Source organism: Dermochelys coriacea, chromosome 8 (assembly GCF_009764565.3).
Source record: "Dermochelys coriacea isolate rDerCor1 chromosome 8, rDerCor1.pri.v4, whole genome shotgun sequence".
In the NCBI taxonomy this organism is placed as follows: domain Eukaryota; kingdom Metazoa; phylum Chordata; order Testudines; family Dermochelyidae; genus Dermochelys; species Dermochelys coriacea.
The window spans coordinates 45,674,007-45,694,129 of NC_050075.1; the positions used below are offsets into that span (position 1 = coordinate 45,674,007).

A 20,123-nucleotide genomic window follows, 5' to 3' on the forward strand; every position below is an offset into this window, starting at 1 on the left:
AAAAATGAAACCAACGTCTCTTATGGTAAGTTCATTAAATGAGATTTACATTGTGTTCAAATAGCAGTAGTTGAAAGACTTCCAATGAAAGTCTGAATGCAATAATACTTGTGATATGTTGTTTAGAAAACTTAGTTTTTCCCCTGAATTTCAACAGTTACCATAGCCATATAAATATCCTATCCCTATAAGTTACTTGTCAAGAACTACATTTTGACGAGATGACGCTTAAAATGCTTCAGGACCTAGTGGAAACAGGATGTTTAAAAAAACCTCGTGTTTAAAGTCTGGAATTGCTTCTATTACCTTGCATTGCTAATTGTTCTGCAAACTACTTTAGTACATTTGGGGTAGGGAGATTACGGAATCAATTTAAAGCATGCTCAAGCAGTTTCAATCTTCACCCTCTAAATACATTAAGGAAGGTACAGCATATGTTAAAAAAACAAATACAAAAAACCACACCACAAGTCTGAGGCAAAGCCTTGTCTAAAGTGGCTGATACATATGACTTCCCAGTATAAACAAGGAAGGTGGATGAAAAAAAATAAATATTGTGCTTTCTGAAGGCACCAGTGTAGCAAACAAAACTTTTGCTTACACTTTCTAAAAAGAAAAGGAGTACTTGTGGCACCTTAGAGACTAACAAATTTATTAGAGCATAAGCTTTCGTGAGCTACAGCTCACTTCATCGGATGCAGTGAGCTGTAGCTCACGAAAGCTTATGCTCTAATAAATTTGTTAGTCTCTAAGGTGCCACAAGTACTCCTTTTCTTTTTGTGAATACAGACTAACACGGCTGCTACTCTGAAAACTTTCTAAAAAGAAATTTCACTTTTGGACCAAGACCCAGCCTGGAAGATTTCAGCTCAAATAAGTTTCAGAAGCTTTAAATTACTGAAAGCACGGAGTTGGAATGGAAACTCTTATGCAAGTGTGACTATCTACAGGGGGTTCCCAACCCCGCAAACCTCTCTCTCAGCAGCTGTCAATTCATTCCTTTTCAAAGTAGGGTGACCTACATTTATAAGGGTTGAAAATAAGAGTTCAAAAGAAGCAAGTGATCAGGTATGGATCTGCATAAACACAAGGTAAAATTTTCAAAAATGCTTGTGTGATTTAGAAGCAGAAGTGCTTAAACGATTTTTGAAAATGGGACTTGGAGGCCCTTCTGGAAAATTGTATCCATCGCCTTCAGATTACTTATACCAGTTATTTCTTTTTCTCGAAAAGTAAATTTAAGAAATTAAGATGGAAGGGAAAAAAGTCTGAGCTTCCCATTCATTTACAGAAAAGGAATCACCTAAAATTTAATTAATTACAAAATGGAGAATTGGAGGACATTAAATAGAAAAGCAATCCTTATCAAATATGCAGCTTTTACATAACTGTTTCAGGAGTAACAAAACATGACTATTTCTAAAGATTTGTGCTCAATACAGTCACTAAACAAAAGTTCTAAAATACTGACATTGTCCTTGTAAGCTTTTACACATTCTTGAGAATCTCTTGGTTAAGATATACCGTCACCAACTTCTAAACAGAAGCAATTTGTACCTGCTCTTCTGCTATTGTTGAAGTGTTCTGAAGTTTGACTATAGTCTTATTGAAAGCCTTCTGCATTTCTTCCATTTGCTTTCGGTACCTATAAAATGAATTGGGTTCCACATTAAAGACTACAATTTCACAGATTGTCACCACAGCACCTTCCTCCATTCATCTAGTACTAACTTCCTCTCTTCCCCTTCCCACAATCTAACCAGATTTAGGGAGAAAACCTCTCTCCTTTGAAGTTTCCCACCCTCTGGAACAACTCTGCTGTTTAATTCTCAGATAACTTTTAACACTGTTTAGGAGCCAAATTAAAGCCTATTTAATGGGTGGGTGAGATTCTGTGGCCTGTGTTGTGCAGGGGGTCGGACTAGATGATCATAATGGTCCCTTCTGACCTTAGTATCTATTAATCTATTTTAATATTAAAAGAGTTAGCAATAGGTTGCATGTCAGAAATGTTTGGAGTGGGAAGGTGTTTCTGCTACTGACTGTTGGTGCTGATTAATAGTGACTCACAGGAAGCAGAATTAAATAGCACTAACCAGAAGATTGGAGTCGATAAGCATGGTTATAGGAGCTACATTAGGGTGAATGCACTGCAAAAAGCTTTCAGTGTTGAGGCAGCAGCAAGTAGGAGAAATGCAAACATTTACAACTATAGCCTTTACTAAGAAAGATTCTGTAATTAGTGTATGATGAGAAGATTAACCAACCTTTACTCCCATGCATGCATCAAAAATAACTATTGAATAGTTATATTAACTTCATTATAATCTGCCGGTTGTATTTCCCTTCCCTATCCTTCTCTTTTTAAAAACACAAACACGGGAGTTTGACATTACTGTATTAACCAAAAAAGGACTACATGCCACCATAGATTATCACAGATTGTCGCACTTAGTAAGGGAAATTACTATAGGCCTGGATGCTTCTGCAATTGACTTGAGACAGCCGAATCAGATCCTACACTGGAAGGCTTGCAGAAGGATTAGCGCACATTCCCAGACAATACATAAACTCCTTACAAATGGAGCACTGTGTATTCTGCAGTAGAATATAAAATTCAGTGGCAGCTTGAAATACATAGGGAAAAATCCAGATACAGAAATCTAAACTTTTGGCAGCTTCTACTAATGGTCAGTTATTTCTCAATTGTCTGAAAAAAAGCTTTACATTGCTGATCAGTTACTCAAATACATGTTGCCTATAAATTTTTCTAATATCATTGGCTGTGTCATGTTAAACACATTTTAAGACATGATAAAGGTAGATTTTCATAATTTATTAGGAGTCTTACCTTTGACTAAGTTCTTCTAGATAGCGGCTGCTGAGAGACATGTTTACTTCCAGGGCTTTAATACGATTATTAAGTCTCATAAATACAGACTCCTTTTGATTAGATCCATGAACAAGATTTCCATTAGTATAACCTAGATCTGTGGAATTTTGCAATTCAGCATAGAAGTCTGTAGCCATTCTCTGCTGTCCACCAGAAACGGGAATAGCTAGAAAAGCTTCTTCAGTTGTTTGCTCATCATATTTTATTTCTGTTGATGCAGAAGATTCTACAACAGGAGACAGTACTTGCTTCTGCATTTCTGAAGCACTCATTTTTGCTTCCCCAACATCATTGCCTACCGTAGCTATTGTGTATTCAGGCTGTGGTACAGTCTCTGTAGGTTTTGAGAGGATTTGGACAGAATCAGTCTCTCCTGTGCTGATCTCCTTGAATTCACTGACAACGTTTGTTTCAGGGACCACAGACTGTTTCTCAAAACCAGTGCTCTCAGCTTTCTTTTCTGTTTCAGTATGTATCTCAACAGTATCCTCTTGGGGAATTAACTGGGAAGTTAACTGTGCTGCCTCACATTTTGTGGGCTCCAAGGAGACCTCCATTGTAGACAATGGCTTAATTTCAGAAGTAACTTCTAAGGGGAGAGATTGAGAGACAGTCTGAGGATGACTGGGTTCCAATTCAATAGAATCTATAGTCTGGTTTGTGATATCCTCATGGAGTACACTGCTTAAGTCACTTGCAACAGTAGATCCAGGTGCTTTCCCTGTAATTTCTCCGTCTAGTTTCTCAGGCAGAGGTTCATCTATTGAAACATGTAAAGATTCTGTTGGAACTGGCTGTGAATGCTGAATGGTAACAGAGTAATCCCCTTGCTTGCTCTCAGAAGTTTTGCTACGTTGCCGATGAACAGCTTCTGCAGCTGAACACCACTTGTATAGATATTCTGAAAAGCTAGAAATACAACAAACCGTCACCAGCTCATAGCAATAGATTTCTGTCTCAGATTCAAACCATGTTGATGTTTCTTCCTCTTGTTCATCACTAGGCAGCAGGGTCACCGTTGATTGACTTGCCTCCTCTTCATACTCTTGAACTAGCTGAACAATGGGGCTCTCCTTCGTTAATTCCAGGACTAATTGTTCCTTGACTAGTTGTTCCTTATCTATTTGTGGTATCTCTGTAGTTACAAGCCTACAAACAGAAGATAAAATAAACACAGCATATACCTTTGTAGGATATGGTGGTAGTTGTAAAAAATTAATGCATGAAAGTGATGCCCAGGAAAGACGAATATCAGTTAATAAACGTCAGAAATAATGTAAGCAGGAGCCATTCCAATTAAGTAAATCACTCATTTATCTCAGCAATACATCTCAATCCTACTTGGGATAATATCCCTGATTGTCCCAGGCATAGGCTTCTCTTGAACAAAAATTGACAACTGTGCCAAATCACATAGTGGCTTTGTACCATGGACAAATGTCAATTTGGAGATCGCTCAATTTATTTTCTTGTATCAGGATACACATTTTCTAGATTGGTTCCTCAAACCCAGAGACCCATAGAACAGAGTATAAATTGCACAGAACCTAATCTTCCTTATTAGAGCCAGTTCTACATGGGACTTAGTAGAGGTACCCTGCAACAATAAGGGCAGAGCAGAAATCAGATCCTGAGAAACTTGACTAAGGGCTGTGAAGAAAGAGGAGGAAAAGAATTCCAGGCTTGGTTCCAAAGCAGAACTCAATTCCAGATTGTTGTAATTAATGGAAAAAGAATAAGTTGTCTGTGGTATGATCTGTAGTGTCAATATACCAAGGAATTGTTAAATTCCTTAACATTCAAACCAAAAACCCTCAGCAATGGCCTTCCTAGCCTCCAAAATAGACAAGTTTATTTGCAACAATAGCCAATATGATACAGATTTATGAAGTGCAATTCACTTGTGACAAGCTAAGATATGAACCCAGGGCCCAGAAAAAAAGAAAGTGAATTAGTCCAATGTGTTGCCTACTCTCTCTGGGTTGAATTTTTAGAAATTTTATATTGCCTAAGAATATTGTCCATCGTGTGATTAGATTGTTTTACAAAGCCTATGGTTTTGTTCAACTGTTTCAGTGGTCTCAAAAACTTGTTTGACCCAGAACCTTTGACTTCCTGTTTTAAAAAAGGTACAATACAATGGTTTCATTGAGTCAAGCAAGAAGTAATTTAGCTTTTCCTGGAAAAAAAAAATCACTTTACACGTATACTTTCATGCAGTGAAGACTATCGCAATACACAATAACTACATTCTGAAAACTATCAACAAATATTAGAGACCTGAACTTCAAGTATGTTAAAGTCAAGCTCAAGTACCTGTATAGACAAGGTTTCAACCCATGCAAGTGTGTCTACATTTGGGTTTTCTAGTATAAACGAAGGCTGAAGTCTAGCAGTCTGATGCAGAAGATTTCTAGTCATGGCCAAGCTCTACCACATTAGAACTAAAATTTAAACACACAATCAAACACTTACTCTGGTGAAGGAAGAAGGGTTGGTTCAGGCAGTTTTGGTGCATCTGTTGAAGTGGCAGTGGCAGCAGCAACCGTGGTATTTTCAGACATACTGTTATTTCCTATTGAAGTATATGGAACCACAAATCAAATTAGTGTAAGAAGCTTCCTGAGAGCTGCATGAATACCACAGAAGTCAACAGGAAGGAAGCATAAAAATGAGTGAGAAAACAGGAAACGTTAATACAGGATGCTCAGAAGTCTGAATTCTCATTAACCATTAATTCTCATTTAATTTTCCCTATAAACATTTATTTGGTAGCATTAACAAACAAACAAACTACACTAAACAAACAAGATACAGATTCTCAATGTTTATATTTAGATGAATTGGACACCTGTTGGTGTGGTTTTGCATATGAAAGATGTGCCAAAGTATTTCTATGAAGAAGGAGGGGAGAAGAAAGATAGTATTTAGTCTCTCTAACTAAGGCTGTGTAAAGCTACAGGCTAAAGACCACATCCGGCAGATTTTGACATGGAAAGAACAAAAAGGTATTTGGACCGGTATGCAGAACCCCAGGCTATTTAATCCATCAAGAATAGCTACGGAAATCACAGTAGTATCTTTTCCCTAATCAGGAGGGTGAGTTTATGGTGGCAGCACTATGGGGAAAGATATCACAGAACAGGAGAGAAAACACAGTTAGCCTTCTGTAACTGTTGTTCAAGATGTGTTGCACATGTTGCTTCCACTCTTGGTGTGTGAGCACACGCTGTAGAGTCTCATTGGAAAATTTTCCCTCAGCAGTACCCACATGGTACTGAGTACTGGTAATGAGAGTGCTTCATTATGAATCAGATATTTTCTGTGATCTCAATAATTGCCACATGAGAGTAGGCATCTTAAGTCAAGGGCAGCATAGCAGGATCCAGGGCAGGAATAACAGAAGCCAGGATGGCCATGTAAAGCTTTAGATTTGAGATATCTGTTGAGTTGGGGTGCAGGTCTAAAATTAGACCTCCCTTGGCTTTCAGGATTAGAAACAAACAGGAATCAGAACCCCTTCCCCATGAGACACTGCAGCGCCTCCTCTGTGGCTCCCACCCAAAGGAGACAACCAACTAGAGGAGGAAACCCTTGAGAGAGTGGTTCCTGAAGAGAAATGGGGAGGGAGGGGTAGAAACAAATTGCACAGAACTTAAGACCCATTGGTCTGAAGTAGACCAGGACCAAGCACTAAGAAGCTGTAAACTAGTATGGCATCCTTAAGCCACCCATCAAAATGCCTGTTTAGCAACCCCTGGGTGTCTAGATGGAGCAAGCATTGATGTAGAAGCCAAAGGACGTAGCCGCCTGTGTCTATAACCTCTACTTTTCACTCTTTGCACGTCCTGATGAGGAGCAGCAGAGTAAGGTGGGTCTGCTGCTGGAGAAAGTTTCCTGGGCGGGACAGGAGCATACAACCCCAAAGATTTTAAAGGAATTCCAGAATCTTTCTACTCATAGAGCTTCAAGTCTGTCTGCTCTAAAATAAAAAAAAAAAAAAAAAAAAAAAAAGTGAGGACCCTTCAAAAGGGCAGGTCTTGAATTGTTTGTTGGACGTCATGCGGAAACCCCCAAAGAGCAAGAGCTCCTGCGCATGGAAACTGCAAAAAAACAGCCACCTTAGTAGCCAAGTCTGTAACATCTAGTCCAGCCTGCAGCAAACTTCTCAGTATGGATTTCCCCTCATCAACTAAAGAGAACATCTAGCATCCTCCAGGAACATGTCCTTAATCTTTAAACAAGAAGTCTCAAAACGTTAAAATCATAATGTTCCAAAAGAGATTGTTGGTTGGCAATCCTGAGTTGCAAAACTCACAGAAGCCCACAGCTCCTTGAGAACTGCCTCTGCCTTGCCTGGTACTAGGCCGAATACCAGACGGAGGACCAAGCAACTCCTTGCAAGTAGACTCCCCATGCCTCTCCAAGTACACAAGTTGTTCCTTCTCTGTGTAAGACCTAGAAACTCGGGGGAATCCCCCCAGTTTCCAGAAGGACCACTGAGCTGGTAGTGGCCCTCAATGACTCCCTGGCCAGATGCTCAATCCCATTTCCACCCAGAGGATCTCAAAGGCAACCCAGGGGAGTAACACCTGGGTGGGGAATACAGTGACTGGTTCCAAGGTTAGGAAAAGAAGGAGCCAGTCTCTCATTCAGAGGACAGCGAATCACGCTCTGCTAATCAAGAGGGGCGATGCTCACGATGGTGTCGGAGACCAGTGCTGAGTTGGCAAAGAATGTACAGAAGTCAACATTGCAGGCTTCCCCTTCGACTGTACCGATGGGTAGGAAGTCTAAGGCACAGGAGGTTGTTGCAGTACCAAGTAATGAACCAATGATACTGGCACCCCTCCATCTGCAAGTACCAGGAGTGCTGTCTCCTGCACTGCCGTGGATACTGGTATCAATAGGCTCAGCAGATCTCTCACTGCCACAACCACCTCTGGCTTAATCAGTACCAAGATTGTCTTAGGTCATTGTGGTACTGCAGAAGTAGAAGGGGCCCTTTGGGTCCTGGACTTGATGGTACCTGCCTTGGCACCAAAGTAATGGTGCCAGTTTCAGCTGTACCAGAGCAGAGGAGTGCTTAGGTTTCAGCTGTACTCTACTCCGTATACTTAGGGGATTTGGGACTGATTTGGTGCTCTCAGTGGTCTGTCTAGTGATCTTATGCCTCTTTTTAGGTACTGGGGAGGGTGAGCAGTGCTGTGTCTTGGGCACAATAGGAAGTGCACTGACACCGAAGCACTCAGTGCCGATTCAGGACGGCTAAGCTCTAGCACAAAAAGATACAGGGTTTGAATCCGGGTGACCGATGCATCCCTCAGTACTGAGAAATGGAAACCCCAAAACTGTGAACTGAAGGTAACTAAATCGTATCCACACTATGAAGTACTGATCAACTATAAATCTAGAAACTATTTACTGTTCAGTGAATTTACAATGAACACAGAGAGCATATGCTAGGGCAAGCCAAGCAATTCTAACAACCACCACGGGCCTTAAGAAGGAAGTGAGAGATAAGCTGGTATAAAGGGCCCAGCTGTGATGGCAGAGGGTGCTCAAGGTGCCTTGACTGATACCACTGAGGGAAGAGTTTCTGATGGCTGTGCATGGGGCACATGCATTCCAAGTGATTGCACATATGCATTCCACTCTTGAACTACTCTGCACTCAGATCACCCAAGTCCTTAGGAGAAATGAAGGTGGGAAACAAGGAATCTACAACACGTTTCAAATCCTGCATCTTTTAATAAATTAACAAATTATGCATCTAAGGAAAAACATTTACCTTCAGCTTCAGAAATCTCTTCAGTTTTTGCTCCAAGCATATTAGCAGCAATATTCACCATATTTAGAATGGCATCTGAACAAAAAACACAACTGATCAGAGAGGACATGATGAGAAATCCTCACAGAAATTTGTACTATTATCTATCCATTCATTTGCATAGACTAACTTTGGATCCATCAATTATTTTTTCCAGTCCAAACAAGTCATCTATTCCCTCCTACTTCTTCCTTAGTCTCATTTAAAAAAAGGTTGGGTTTTCTGCTTGACATAATTTCAAATATAGATTTCTAGGTTATTTTGCAAAATTATGCCAAATCTTTACCCGTGAGGCTCTCAGTTAAAAGGTTTGTGCTGGCTTCCAAACATATTTAAAATAGGAAGTTGTAAATGTACTTGTTTTATTTCAAGAATATATGTGGGCAGAAAAGGCAATTAAAATTTTTCCTAAAACATGCTGCTAACATATTTCCTGCACATGGTGGTGGCAGTAAAGGTCTTACTACAATTGAAGCAAAATGTTCCTCTTCCAACTGAACCGAGAAATATTATTCTTCACTTTTTCCATGAAACTAACTATCAAAGCTGGTGGAAGGTTATAGATCTTTTTGTATTTCTTGATTCAATACAGGTCCACAATGGATAAGAGATCTACTATAGACTGCAGAAAAGTTCAGAGAAGCAGAATTCCAGGTGAGAATTTTTGCTACATTGAATTGTTTTTCTACTCTTGAATCTTGTACTTCTAGCACAAGATGTAGAAATCCCTCTAACACTCAAAAAAGATTCAGTCTTCTGAGTCAACAGTAGATTAAGCTCAACTGTCAATGCCTCAATGTCCTCTAGAACATTTTCAGCTCCTCAATGAGACAGAAAGAAAGAGTTCCCCAAGGTGAAAGCATAAATAAATGGCCCAAGTAGTCTAGAACAATAAATAAAATAAATAAATAAAACTATTTCTTTTTTACTCTGATTGCCTACCTATCCTATCAAGTGATATCTTTACAGAACCAGAATTACTGAAAAGTGTTTGCGTTTTGGTAACATTGATTAGACTAGTGCTTTTGAAGTCTAAAAAGCTCAAGAGAGCTACACTCCTGAATACCATGAATTTTATCTGTTCCTCTAGGTTTTTATTCCATGCTTATCACTGTCATTTCTGAATGCCTTATAAAAGAGATCATAACCAACATAGGTCAGCTCAGATCTGAAATCTGAACCAGATTCCTTGCTGCAGGTAAGACACAGGAAAGAGAGACAACTGAAGCTGCTCTGTGAATCCTTCAGATGATGAGAAGAGAAGAAGAAGTAAGGGCACAAGAGCTACCTGTATTGGTCAATATGGCAAGAAAAACTGCAAGACAGCTCTTAAGATCATCCAGATCCATAATCAGATTTTTCATGTTTCCCTCCTTACCCTTCATGTAACTAGGGGTTCTACTATTACATAGATATTGGCCTCACTATTTGAGATTAGAGATGGCATTGTATTAGATTGACTAAATGGAGGCCGCTTTTGTCCCTCTTACATTTGCCCAAGCACAAGCCTCACAAAGGTTTTTGAAAAAGGAATGCACATTATCCCAGAGTACTGGTCAAATGGCTCTCTCAACAACAGACTACTAGCCAAGGTTATGTAAGAGTTAATGAATGCTTAATGGCTATATAGTCACTGGTTTCTAAACAAACTTTGGCATACTAAAGACACTATAAAAACATGTAGTGTCAAGTATCAGGGGTAGTGGTGTTAGTCTGTATCCACAAAAACAACAAGGAGTCCGGTAGCATCTGAAGAAGTGGGTTTTTTACCCACGAAAGCTTACGCCCAAATAAATCTGTTAGTCTTTAAGGTGCCACCAGACTCCTTGTTGTTTTTATAAAAATATATTTGACATCCATTAAAGAAAGTCACTGCACTTCTCACACCATCAAAGTTGTGGTCATATTAAGTTACATACACTTGTATTTGCATATATAGCGTTATATTTTAAAGTACTTTATCAACACTATTCTGGGTATGGGTAGCTCAAGACTAACGACTGGTAAAAGGATAAATGGGGCAGCGTCAGGGAAACTAACATGCTGCTTTTTTTAATTGAAAGCCCAACATATTTGGCACTTTAACATTTATTAATAGACTGCTGTTTGTTTGGGAATTTATTCCTTCCCACTAAGATATTGTGCAACATTCCTGGCCATGACCTTTTCATACTTAAGCCACAGCTATACTCTAAGAAAAACTGAAAGCAAACATTACAAATTTGTACAGTGGGGGATTAAAAAAAAACGCTTGCCTATGCAGATACCAGACTACAAACCTGTTTGAATACTATGCAGAAGTAATATTCATTGTGCATGCAAAAGCTAGATCACTAGCCTTGATAAACAGGAACAAGCTCAATGAGGCAACAATTATTCTAGATGGGCTGGATGCCATCTTAAATAGGTGCCATCTTAAATAATGCAGTTGTCAAGGACTCCCATTAAAGCTGAAGTAGTGCCATGACTAGTCACCTTAGTCCACTAAAACTCACTTATTTTCAGAAGGTTAGGTACAGTCACCAAGATTTAACTGTTGGTTAAAGAGGAAGAATGTGAGAAGAAGTGCCTGAGCCATCAGCTCCCTCAAAAGCAAACTGGTTTAAGAACGGATAAAGAAGCTATGCTATGCACAAAGATTTTGGCTCAGAGACATATAGTGCTTCTCTATGCTTTCCCTTTAGCCAGGTGCTCAGGCAACTGTATCCTCTTTAATAATCAAAGTTCTACTGCACTGTTAACAAAACAGTAAATACTTTAAAAAAAAAAACCAGTCACATTTAACTTTTCATTTATTTAGGTTAACATGCTTATTGCTCTGATGCTAAGAGAAAAGGACCGAGTAAAATTTATAAAAATGCTTTAAGTATTTTAGGTTTCAGAGTAGCAGCCGTGTTAGTCTGTATTCGCAAAAAGAAAAGGAGTACTTGTGGCACCTTAGAGACTAACAAATTTATTAGAGCATAAGCTTTCGTGAGCTACAATATCCGATGAAGTGAGCTGTAGCTCACGAAAGCTTATGCTCTAATAAATTTGTTAGTCTCTAAGGTGCCACAAGTACTCCTTTTCTTTTTAAGTATTTTAGGAGTTTAAGTCTTATTTACGAAATGCCTAAGTCTCTTTTGTCTCCTAAGGCATTTAGGAGTTTGAATATTTTGCCCTAAATCTGAATTATTACAAAAGCATGATTTTTCCCATTATTCAATGAAATAAATGTGTCACAAAGTGGAATCTCACTTTCACGTAAAATAAACCATTTTATTACTGGACAGCATTATGAAAGTGTTCTGAGAAACATGCAATTATACTCACTAGTAGCAGAGCCAAGGAGATTTTTTGAAGATTTTTCTTCCCCTGTATTGTAATCCAATGGATAATCTGTTTAAAATGGAAGAAAATATTGTTGCAACATTAGAAAGTTACATGCCTTATGAACAGTGAAAACACACGTCAAGGTCTAGTACTGGAGTTATATGCAAAGAGTCTGACAAAAGTAAAAACAAACTACAGTGTCTAGGACAAACAAATTGAAAAATCAGGGTTAAAAGGACATTGATACGGTCAATGAGCCCACTGGAGTATCAGGTTGTAGGCACTGAAGCCAGGGAAATCTAGAACCTCAGATCTCTCTCCCCTGTAACCCAGGGAATAAAGGCACAGCAAACCACAAATCTGGTTAAAAAATGGGTTTCAACAAGACACGGGAAGCACAAAACATGGCTCAGCCCTTTTAGGGCTGACTACAAGGCAAGAGAAACACCTCTTGAGGTCTTACCAGGACTCTCAGGCCCTGAGGCTTGCAAAGGGACGGTGGACTCCGGGGATATGGGAGCAAGCTATTTATAATACATTAGTGATTTATAATAAATCTTCATCTAGGATTCTAGGCTAAGGAAATGCCTACGCCTGAAGACATGACAGGATGTGTTCCATCATCTCTCTGCAGCGACCAAGAAGGAACTGAGACAGTTGAGGGGTGCAGTCCCTTTATATAAACTACAGACAGTGTTTTTTTAAGTTCTGCAGTTTCAGAAGGAAGCTCTTGCAGGTAACTCCTATGAAATAAGGTGACTAGATTTTCAAAGTGAAAAATTTAAACATTTCTGATTGGGGAGGGGGATGAAAAAGCCAGAGCTACTCCCTAAACGTTTTGGAAGCTGGGATGTAGGAAGAGAAAGCATGCCCACACTTTTCTATCTTCCTCAGCCCAGCAAAATCTCTTCTACACTTCTCTTCCCTTTAAGACTGAAAACAGGATGCTTCAGCACAAGGCTGAGTGAAAAATCAATGTTTACTCCAAATACATTATTTTTATTTTCTTTGTCTAATTTCCTTCACTGTATGTGCAAGGCTAGCTTTGTGTCTTCCTTCCCTCACTGTTCTATCTTTCTCATTTATGTTCCTGTGTCTCCCCTCCTTTCAAAACTAAGCTCACTTCTGTTCCCCTCTGTCCTGCAAGAAGCCAGAGCTTGCATCTGAAGCAGAGGTAATCAGAAATATGGTTGCCAGCTCAGGGTGAGGTCAGTAACCACCTGAAGACAGAGCATGTATGTCACCATGTGAATCTGTGTGTGGATGAAGGATAGCTTGAGGATTCACAAAGGGAGAAGCATGCTCGCAGCATCCAATGTGACAGATCTAGGGAGAATGGCTGAAGCGTATATATGTTCAGCCAGCCTACTGTAGTTCTCGCCAACTCAGACAGTAATGCCCCCAAGTGAACAATCTGCAGAGGTTTATAACAAAGAACAGTAGGTTGTATAAGGCCTAATGGGATGTTCGAACTGGCCTTGAAAACAGGCACATTACTCAGATTCATAGACTAAGGCCAGAAGGCACCATCACATCACAAGCCACAGTACCTCACCCACCCAGTCCTGTAATAAGCTTATAACCTCTAGCACATTCCTAATTTTCCGGCAGATTTTACCACTTTAAGGATGAAGATAACTAAAATAATCCTTAACTTCAGAATAAAACATTCAGCACAGACAGAGGAAAAATACTAGCTAATCACCAAGTACAGAAGGTATGTTTGATGACTAACAAGCAGCAGTTACTTCTGTTTGCTTACCATAGTCTTCATCAAACAGCTCTTGTCGTTCTGATTGGTATTGGGAGTCAGCAATTTCTTCATATTCTTCAACCATACTAGTGCCAAACACCCTATAAACATTTAATTAAAACTGAGTGCAAAGATCTAATTGCTGTACTTTCTGCCATAAATATGTATTAACTAAGCAATGCTTGTCCTTTGTTAGCAAGTCAGCAAACTGACACCTTCCATAAGCTGACCAAACTCCCTTCCTTTGAAACAAACACACTTCCAAAAAATAAATTTGTTAGCACTCTGCAAGTGTTGCATTTAGAACCAAATCCTGCTGCTAACTCCTCCAAAACATTTCCAAAAAGTAAGACCTTTTCCACATCTACACAACTGGAACTTTCATTCAGACCCTTATCCTTAGTCTTGATGACTGCAAGCTCCTACTCTGACCTCCCTGATGCACACAGTACCATCCTCTTCCCCACTTCCATTCAAAATGCAGATTCTAAGACCACATTCTTGGCTCAACAGTGACCATGTCATTTGAGCTTTGAATCCCTCTACAGGCTCCCTGTTTTCCTACACCATCTTCTAGTTTCTTGTCCTCATGTTCAAGGCTAGCTCAAAGGCCAAGGGGTATGGTTCTGGCTTACAGTGCCAGAGGTCCCAGGTTCAAAGCTTGGGAAAATGAAAATCCTAAGGATGAGGAGACTTTAAGGGGGTGTGAGGGGCTGTTGCTTGTACCTTTGAATTACATAGGGCTAGATTCACAAAGAAAAATTCATTGGGCAAGAGAGAACCTGAAAACATGTGACCGACTCTATAGACTGGTGGTTAGAACACTCACCTGGGAAGTGTAAGACCCAAAATCCAGTCCCCCTGATGAAATGACTTTTTAAAATTATTTATCCATAGTGAAACAGCTTCAACAGGAGATATTGAGGGAGCCCCATATCAGAATAACCCACAGCCCAGCGATTAGGGCATGTACCTGTGAGGTGGCAGATCCCAGTTCAAATCTCTTCTTCCCCTTAGACAGAGGGGGGACTTGAACCAGGGATCGCCCACATCCCAAATGAGTACCATAACCAGTGGGCTAAAAGTTTGAGGGGGTCCTCCTCCTCGCCCCTTCAGGTGTTTTGTGTAAGCTCACCTATATGGCCCGAGCTGGTAGGCAAGGGCTGAGCATGCTTAAGAGATTGGGCTCTGCAGGTGAATAAGTGGAGGAACCCCTATCTTTCCCTGGTTCATACATTGTTCTAGGTTTAGATGTCTGGACGCCTACTGTAGGACTGCAGAGCGAATGATCAGAGGCATAAACATAGACTTCTAGGGAAACTTAATGCACACATTTAGGCCCCAAGTAATTTCAAGTGTCTACAAGATTTAGGGGCAGCTGAATCAGGGTTTGCAAATCCTAGTGGGGCCTGATTCTGGGATTTAGGTACCCAAGGTAGCCATTAGGCATTTAAGTCCTTTTATGAATGTAGCCCCAATACTGGCCACTATCAAAGACAATATGATACTGGACTAGATGGAGCTCAGGAACTGCCAGACTGATCAGACCTATGTTTCCTAAGGCCTTTCATAGTCCTTCCCCTCCTTGCTTATCCACTCACTTGTTTTATTGTATTGCACTCCCTATGCTTTGCTCTGCCAATTATGCCAGCCTTGAATGCCTTTGTCCACTTCTACAAACATCTCTGCTTTCTATCATGCTACTACTTAATATGGAACACTTGAATTAGTCCATAAGGCTACCTTTTTTAAATAAAAAAAGCTTTCAGTGACTTGGTAGCATCAAGCTATGCAGCAGCTTGTAACTTGTTGATCTTATAAGCAAACAATACACTGATGAATTTCAAAAGGAATAAAGCTACTAAAAGCTCAAACTTGCGTTTTCCAGTTGACACTTGAAAACATTACTGCAGTGCTGCAAAAGTAACTAAAGAAAACTCTCAGCTTAAATATTTCATTCTATATTACCTTATAAGGCTTAGAGGACAAAAGTGTTCTGATCCAAAATGTGATACCAACTCCACCTGAAGAATAAGAAGTATTCAAAATGGAAGACCAGCAAAGAACCATCAAGTTAAACCTCCATTCAACATATCCATACAGTTTTCAATCTGCAAGTTAGGTTTATGTAAGTGATGTGCAGATTGCTCATTACAGAAGGGTTCTTGGAAAGGTTTATTCTTGCCATGCATTAACATGCCAAGCCACAGATTATACCCAAGCCTTATGCATTCAACATTCAGAAAGGAGGTTGCTAACCTTTATGTACTTGATGAACATCTGAAGCAAGAGAAAGGAAAAGAAAAAAAAGGCATCAGTACAAAGGCCATGCCACAGGCAACTAGAATTTTTTTTTTTAAATAAGTACTATAAAATGCACAAAGAAATAAGATGTGAAGGATAAAGCTGCAATACTACATAGTTTGCTTTAGGTAAACCAGATTTACTTTAGCCCTCAATTTGCAGACAGAAAGAAATAACATGCACAGAAATCTTTGTTTCTATTAATCCAAAGATATAGTCAGACTCTAAATTTTCTATTATAGAATGATAAAAAAAATTTGATACGCCAGACACAGAATATTGAAATGAATTAACCTTAATAAATGTGATTATTATTAAGTTGGGGATGGGGGGAGCATTAAACAGCCTACTGAAAGATGAGAACTTTTAGAAGAAACATTTAGTATGCACTTTATACATACTGTAACTGTTCTAATTTCAATATAACATGTTCTGTTTTACAGAAATATTTCTAGGGGAAGATAGGAGCTAGAGCAGTTGAAGAACCAATGGGAAAGTTTTAGCCACTACTATATTTATAACATGCTAGCAAACTATATTCGATATTATAAAAGCCAATACACTCCAAGAAGAATTAGCACTTTTAAAGATTTCATGGTTTTTGGACCATAATATTTAAGGCAGAACATTATATACACATGAGATTTTAAAAATTCTATAGCATATAGCACACTTTTGGTACTTTACCAACAGATAAAGTCACAGTTCTGGCTATACTGATTAAGCTATTAATTCAGCCAGCAGGCAGAGCAAATAGAAAGAAGTCTTTATCTTGTCATTTTACAGATTCATGCAAGATTTTTTTGGGGTGTAATTATGCAATTAACAGTTGAAGAGTAAAAGATCTGGATAGTTATTAGCATAGATTACAAATTAAATCACTCCCACATCATTAGGAAAACAGATTGCTTAATTTTATGGCACAAGCCAATTTTTACAGAAATTCAGCAATTTTAAGTGTTTACGATTTCTTGGACAGTGCCAAAGTTTAATTTTTGTAAAAAATTAAACAGTATTGTGATAGAATTTAAAGAAGGGTATAAAGTAAATTACCATGATAACATTATAGTTAGTTAAAGTTGTTGTACATCTTTTTTTTAAATCTAAAAACAGGTTCAAAGGGGAGAGAAAATGCTCAACGAAAGCTAGTATGCTGAAAATTATTTTGATTTGCTAATCTCCCCCACTTAAAAAAAAATCTACACTGTTTCCATTCAAATTGTGTTACTCCAGAAACCACTGCAGTGCAAGTATATTTGAATTGCAGTTAGGGCATGGGGGGGGGGGAATGAAAATAGAAAGCTGGCCTATCTCAGATTTAAGGTTTACTTATGGCATTGTTACATGCTCACTTTTATTAGTGAAAACAAACATTAAGCATGCCAATGCATCAAATAATGTGGTTTTGGATGCTCAGATGAGATGTTAACTAGAGAAACAAATTGCTCTAAAAATAAATAAATAAATAAATAAATAAAATAAAATAAAATAAAGCAAGCAAGCATTTGGAAGCAAAAGTATCCTTTTCAGAACAAAAGCAAGTTGCAATTGTATCAATGCATTCTCTTCATTAACTATGAGAGGATTTCTAAAGAGGCTAGATTTCACGTTTTCCTGAAATCTTAGATAAAGTATTCTCAATGCAAAAATAAGCCTTTGTGAATTTATCAATTATTAAATTGTGGCTCCAGCAGTAGTAAACCTAACTAATTCAGAGGAATTAGCATATGTGGCAGTTACAGCTCAAGAATTCCACTATGAATACTATACTAGATATCAAACCTGACATTCTAAAATTTTCAGATTTTAATGCATCATTATTTTTGTTTGAAGTTGTGTAGCAATTAAAAGTAAAAACTACAGAGAAAGTGTATAATTGCTCGAGAGTAGGTTACACTGTAGAGATACAGAATAAACTACCGCAGGTAATATGAACCTGTGCAAGTGTGCACCACATGTGTATTGGTATATATTGTACACCTCTACCCTGATATAACACGACCCGATATAACATGGGTTCGCATACAACGCAGTAAAGCAGGCCTCTTCCTCCACCCCACCCCACCCCACCCCAGGAGGCAGGAGCTGAGGGGGGCACTTTTGGGGGCCCCGCAGGCCCAGAGTGGCCCGGGTGATTAGCGTGGGCCAGGAGCAGCCTGCTCCGCTTCCCCGGCCCCAGTCGTGTCACTCGGGAGAGGGGGAAGGGATTCCCACCCCCGCACTCACCGGTGTTGGAGGAAGTGGTGAAGCCCGGCCCCAGCCCACTCCACTCCACCAGCTCCCAGCCCCAGCGCTTCGCTTCCTGCCACTGGTGAGTGCGACGGGCGTCCTTTCCCCAACCTCCCTGCACTCACTGGCGGTGGAAAGCGGAGCACCATGCATTTTACAGGCACTCACCGTGCTCCGCTTCCCACCGCTGCCAGGGAGTGCCTGTCAAGGGGCAGGGGTGTGGATAGGGGTTGGGGCAGTCAGGGGACAGGGGGGTTGGGTGTCTCTGGAGGGGGCACTCGGGGACAAGGAGCAGAGGGGCCAAAACAAGTTTGATATAAACGCGGTAAGATTTTTTGGCTCCTACGGACCACGTTATATCGGGGTAGAGGTGTACTTATAAAGAAAATAAAGGTTCTGAAAATATTTTGCTTCATTAAACCTAAAAAGCAAAGTAAAACATTGGCAGCCAAAACCAAAAAGTTACAAAATCAGCTGCAGTTGAGAACATTTATGCTAAAGTTATCAACCTCTCCTTAATAACCTCTTGTATTTGAATTAATCAGGGTATGTCAGTAAACAAAAATTCAGATTGCTAACTGAGCAAGGACTTTTCAACCGATTCTCAAGTAACACTGCATTGGTGACTCATGCGAAAATCATTCTTCAAAATTCTTTTTTACATTGAAAGTGAGAATGGCTGCATTCAGTGCACATTAAAAATATTACCTTAACATATTTCGCATACATCTGTTCATCCAAAGGAAAGCTTTGGACAATTCTCTCATCTCGTGCATGAAAAGTACCTAATTTAATCCATTTATTTGTTGGGTACCTGGAAAATATCAAAACATTGACTTCTATTAAAAAATAAAAAAAAATTTCATAATTTTAATACTTTGAATAATTAAGATTAACATTTTAAAAAATTGATATTTAATATTTTTCATAATTTTTTCATAAATTCAATATTCCCTGTTTAGCAATTCTAGGAAACTCTAAAGCAAGTATTTTTACTGAAATCAATCCTGCTTCCATAATGCCTATACAATTATTAAACGATTATGCACAAGGCCTGTGTTGCTGGGAACTGATTTTGAAATCCAAACAAAATATATTGAAGTATTTGCTTTGAAAAGGAAAAGTGGTCTGGATGTTGCAAACTAAAGAAGTTTGTCAGTCCCAAGTTCAACAGAACATCAATATTGTTCTTTTAACAAAAGAGACCCTAAACCATTAGATAAAAACACTGCTGTTAAAGGTTTCAGACTAGCAGCCATGTTAGTCTGTATTCGCAAAAAGAAAAGGAGTACTTGTGGAGACTAACAAATTTGTTAGTCTCTAAGGTGCCACAAGTACTCCTTTTCTTTTTGCGAATACAGACTAACCCGGCTGCTACTCTGAAACCTGTCATTATGCAAGGCACTGAATTTAGCCGTATGGAGTGGAAATCAACTTCATTAAATTTGTTAGTCTAAGGTGCCACAAGTACTCCTTTTACTGCTGTTAAAGTATCATATTCAGTGATAGCAGAATTAGTCCCAGTTCAGTTACTAAATTACTGAGATTCCAGGCATTTCAAAATACCTACAGTCTAGAGCAAAGTTTTTTTCATGCTCAGGGATGATTTTAGCTAAGGACTTGCTAACTTAAGAACAAGTTAACTGAATATAAAGTTTACAAACATGTTAATACCTAGTTTAGTATTGCAATAAGGTGCGAGAGTCTGCTTCTTACTACAGACTGCTTTATATGAATATATAGCTATAAGTGTTGCCCACGTTTAAGTAGCTGGAGGTTAGGGGAGAGAGAACATGACAGCT

General features: G+C 39.1%; 1 protein-coding gene across 6 annotated transcripts in view; it reads right to left on the reverse strand.

Annotated features, from left to right (window-relative positions):
- Nucleotides 1-20,123, reverse strand: part of SUCO (SUN domain containing ossification factor) — a 75,124-nt gene that overhangs the window by 11,552 nt on the left and 43,449 nt on the right. For 5 of the 6 annotated variants that reach the window (XM_038413275.2, XM_038413274.2, XM_038413271.2 and 2 more), the window contains 9 exons: nt 19,030-19,135; nt 16,048-16,068; nt 15,757-15,812; nt 13,798-13,889; nt 12,036-12,101; nt 8,685-8,759; nt 5,369-5,468; nt 2,852-4,042; nt 1,558-1,645 (listed from right to left, as the gene is read on the reverse strand). In XM_038413275.2, the coding sequence (XP_038269203.1) occupies nt 1,558-1,645; nt 2,852-4,042; nt 5,369-5,468; nt 8,685-8,759; nt 12,036-12,101; nt 13,798-13,889; nt 15,757-15,812; nt 16,048-16,068; nt 19,030-19,135 (1,795 nt within the window). The remainder of the gene's footprint in view (nt 1-1,557; nt 1,646-2,851; nt 4,043-5,368; nt 5,469-8,684; nt 8,760-12,035; nt 12,102-13,797; nt 13,890-15,756; nt 15,813-16,047; nt 16,069-19,029; nt 19,136-20,123) is intronic. The other variant, XM_043520143.1, reaches the window with a different exon arrangement.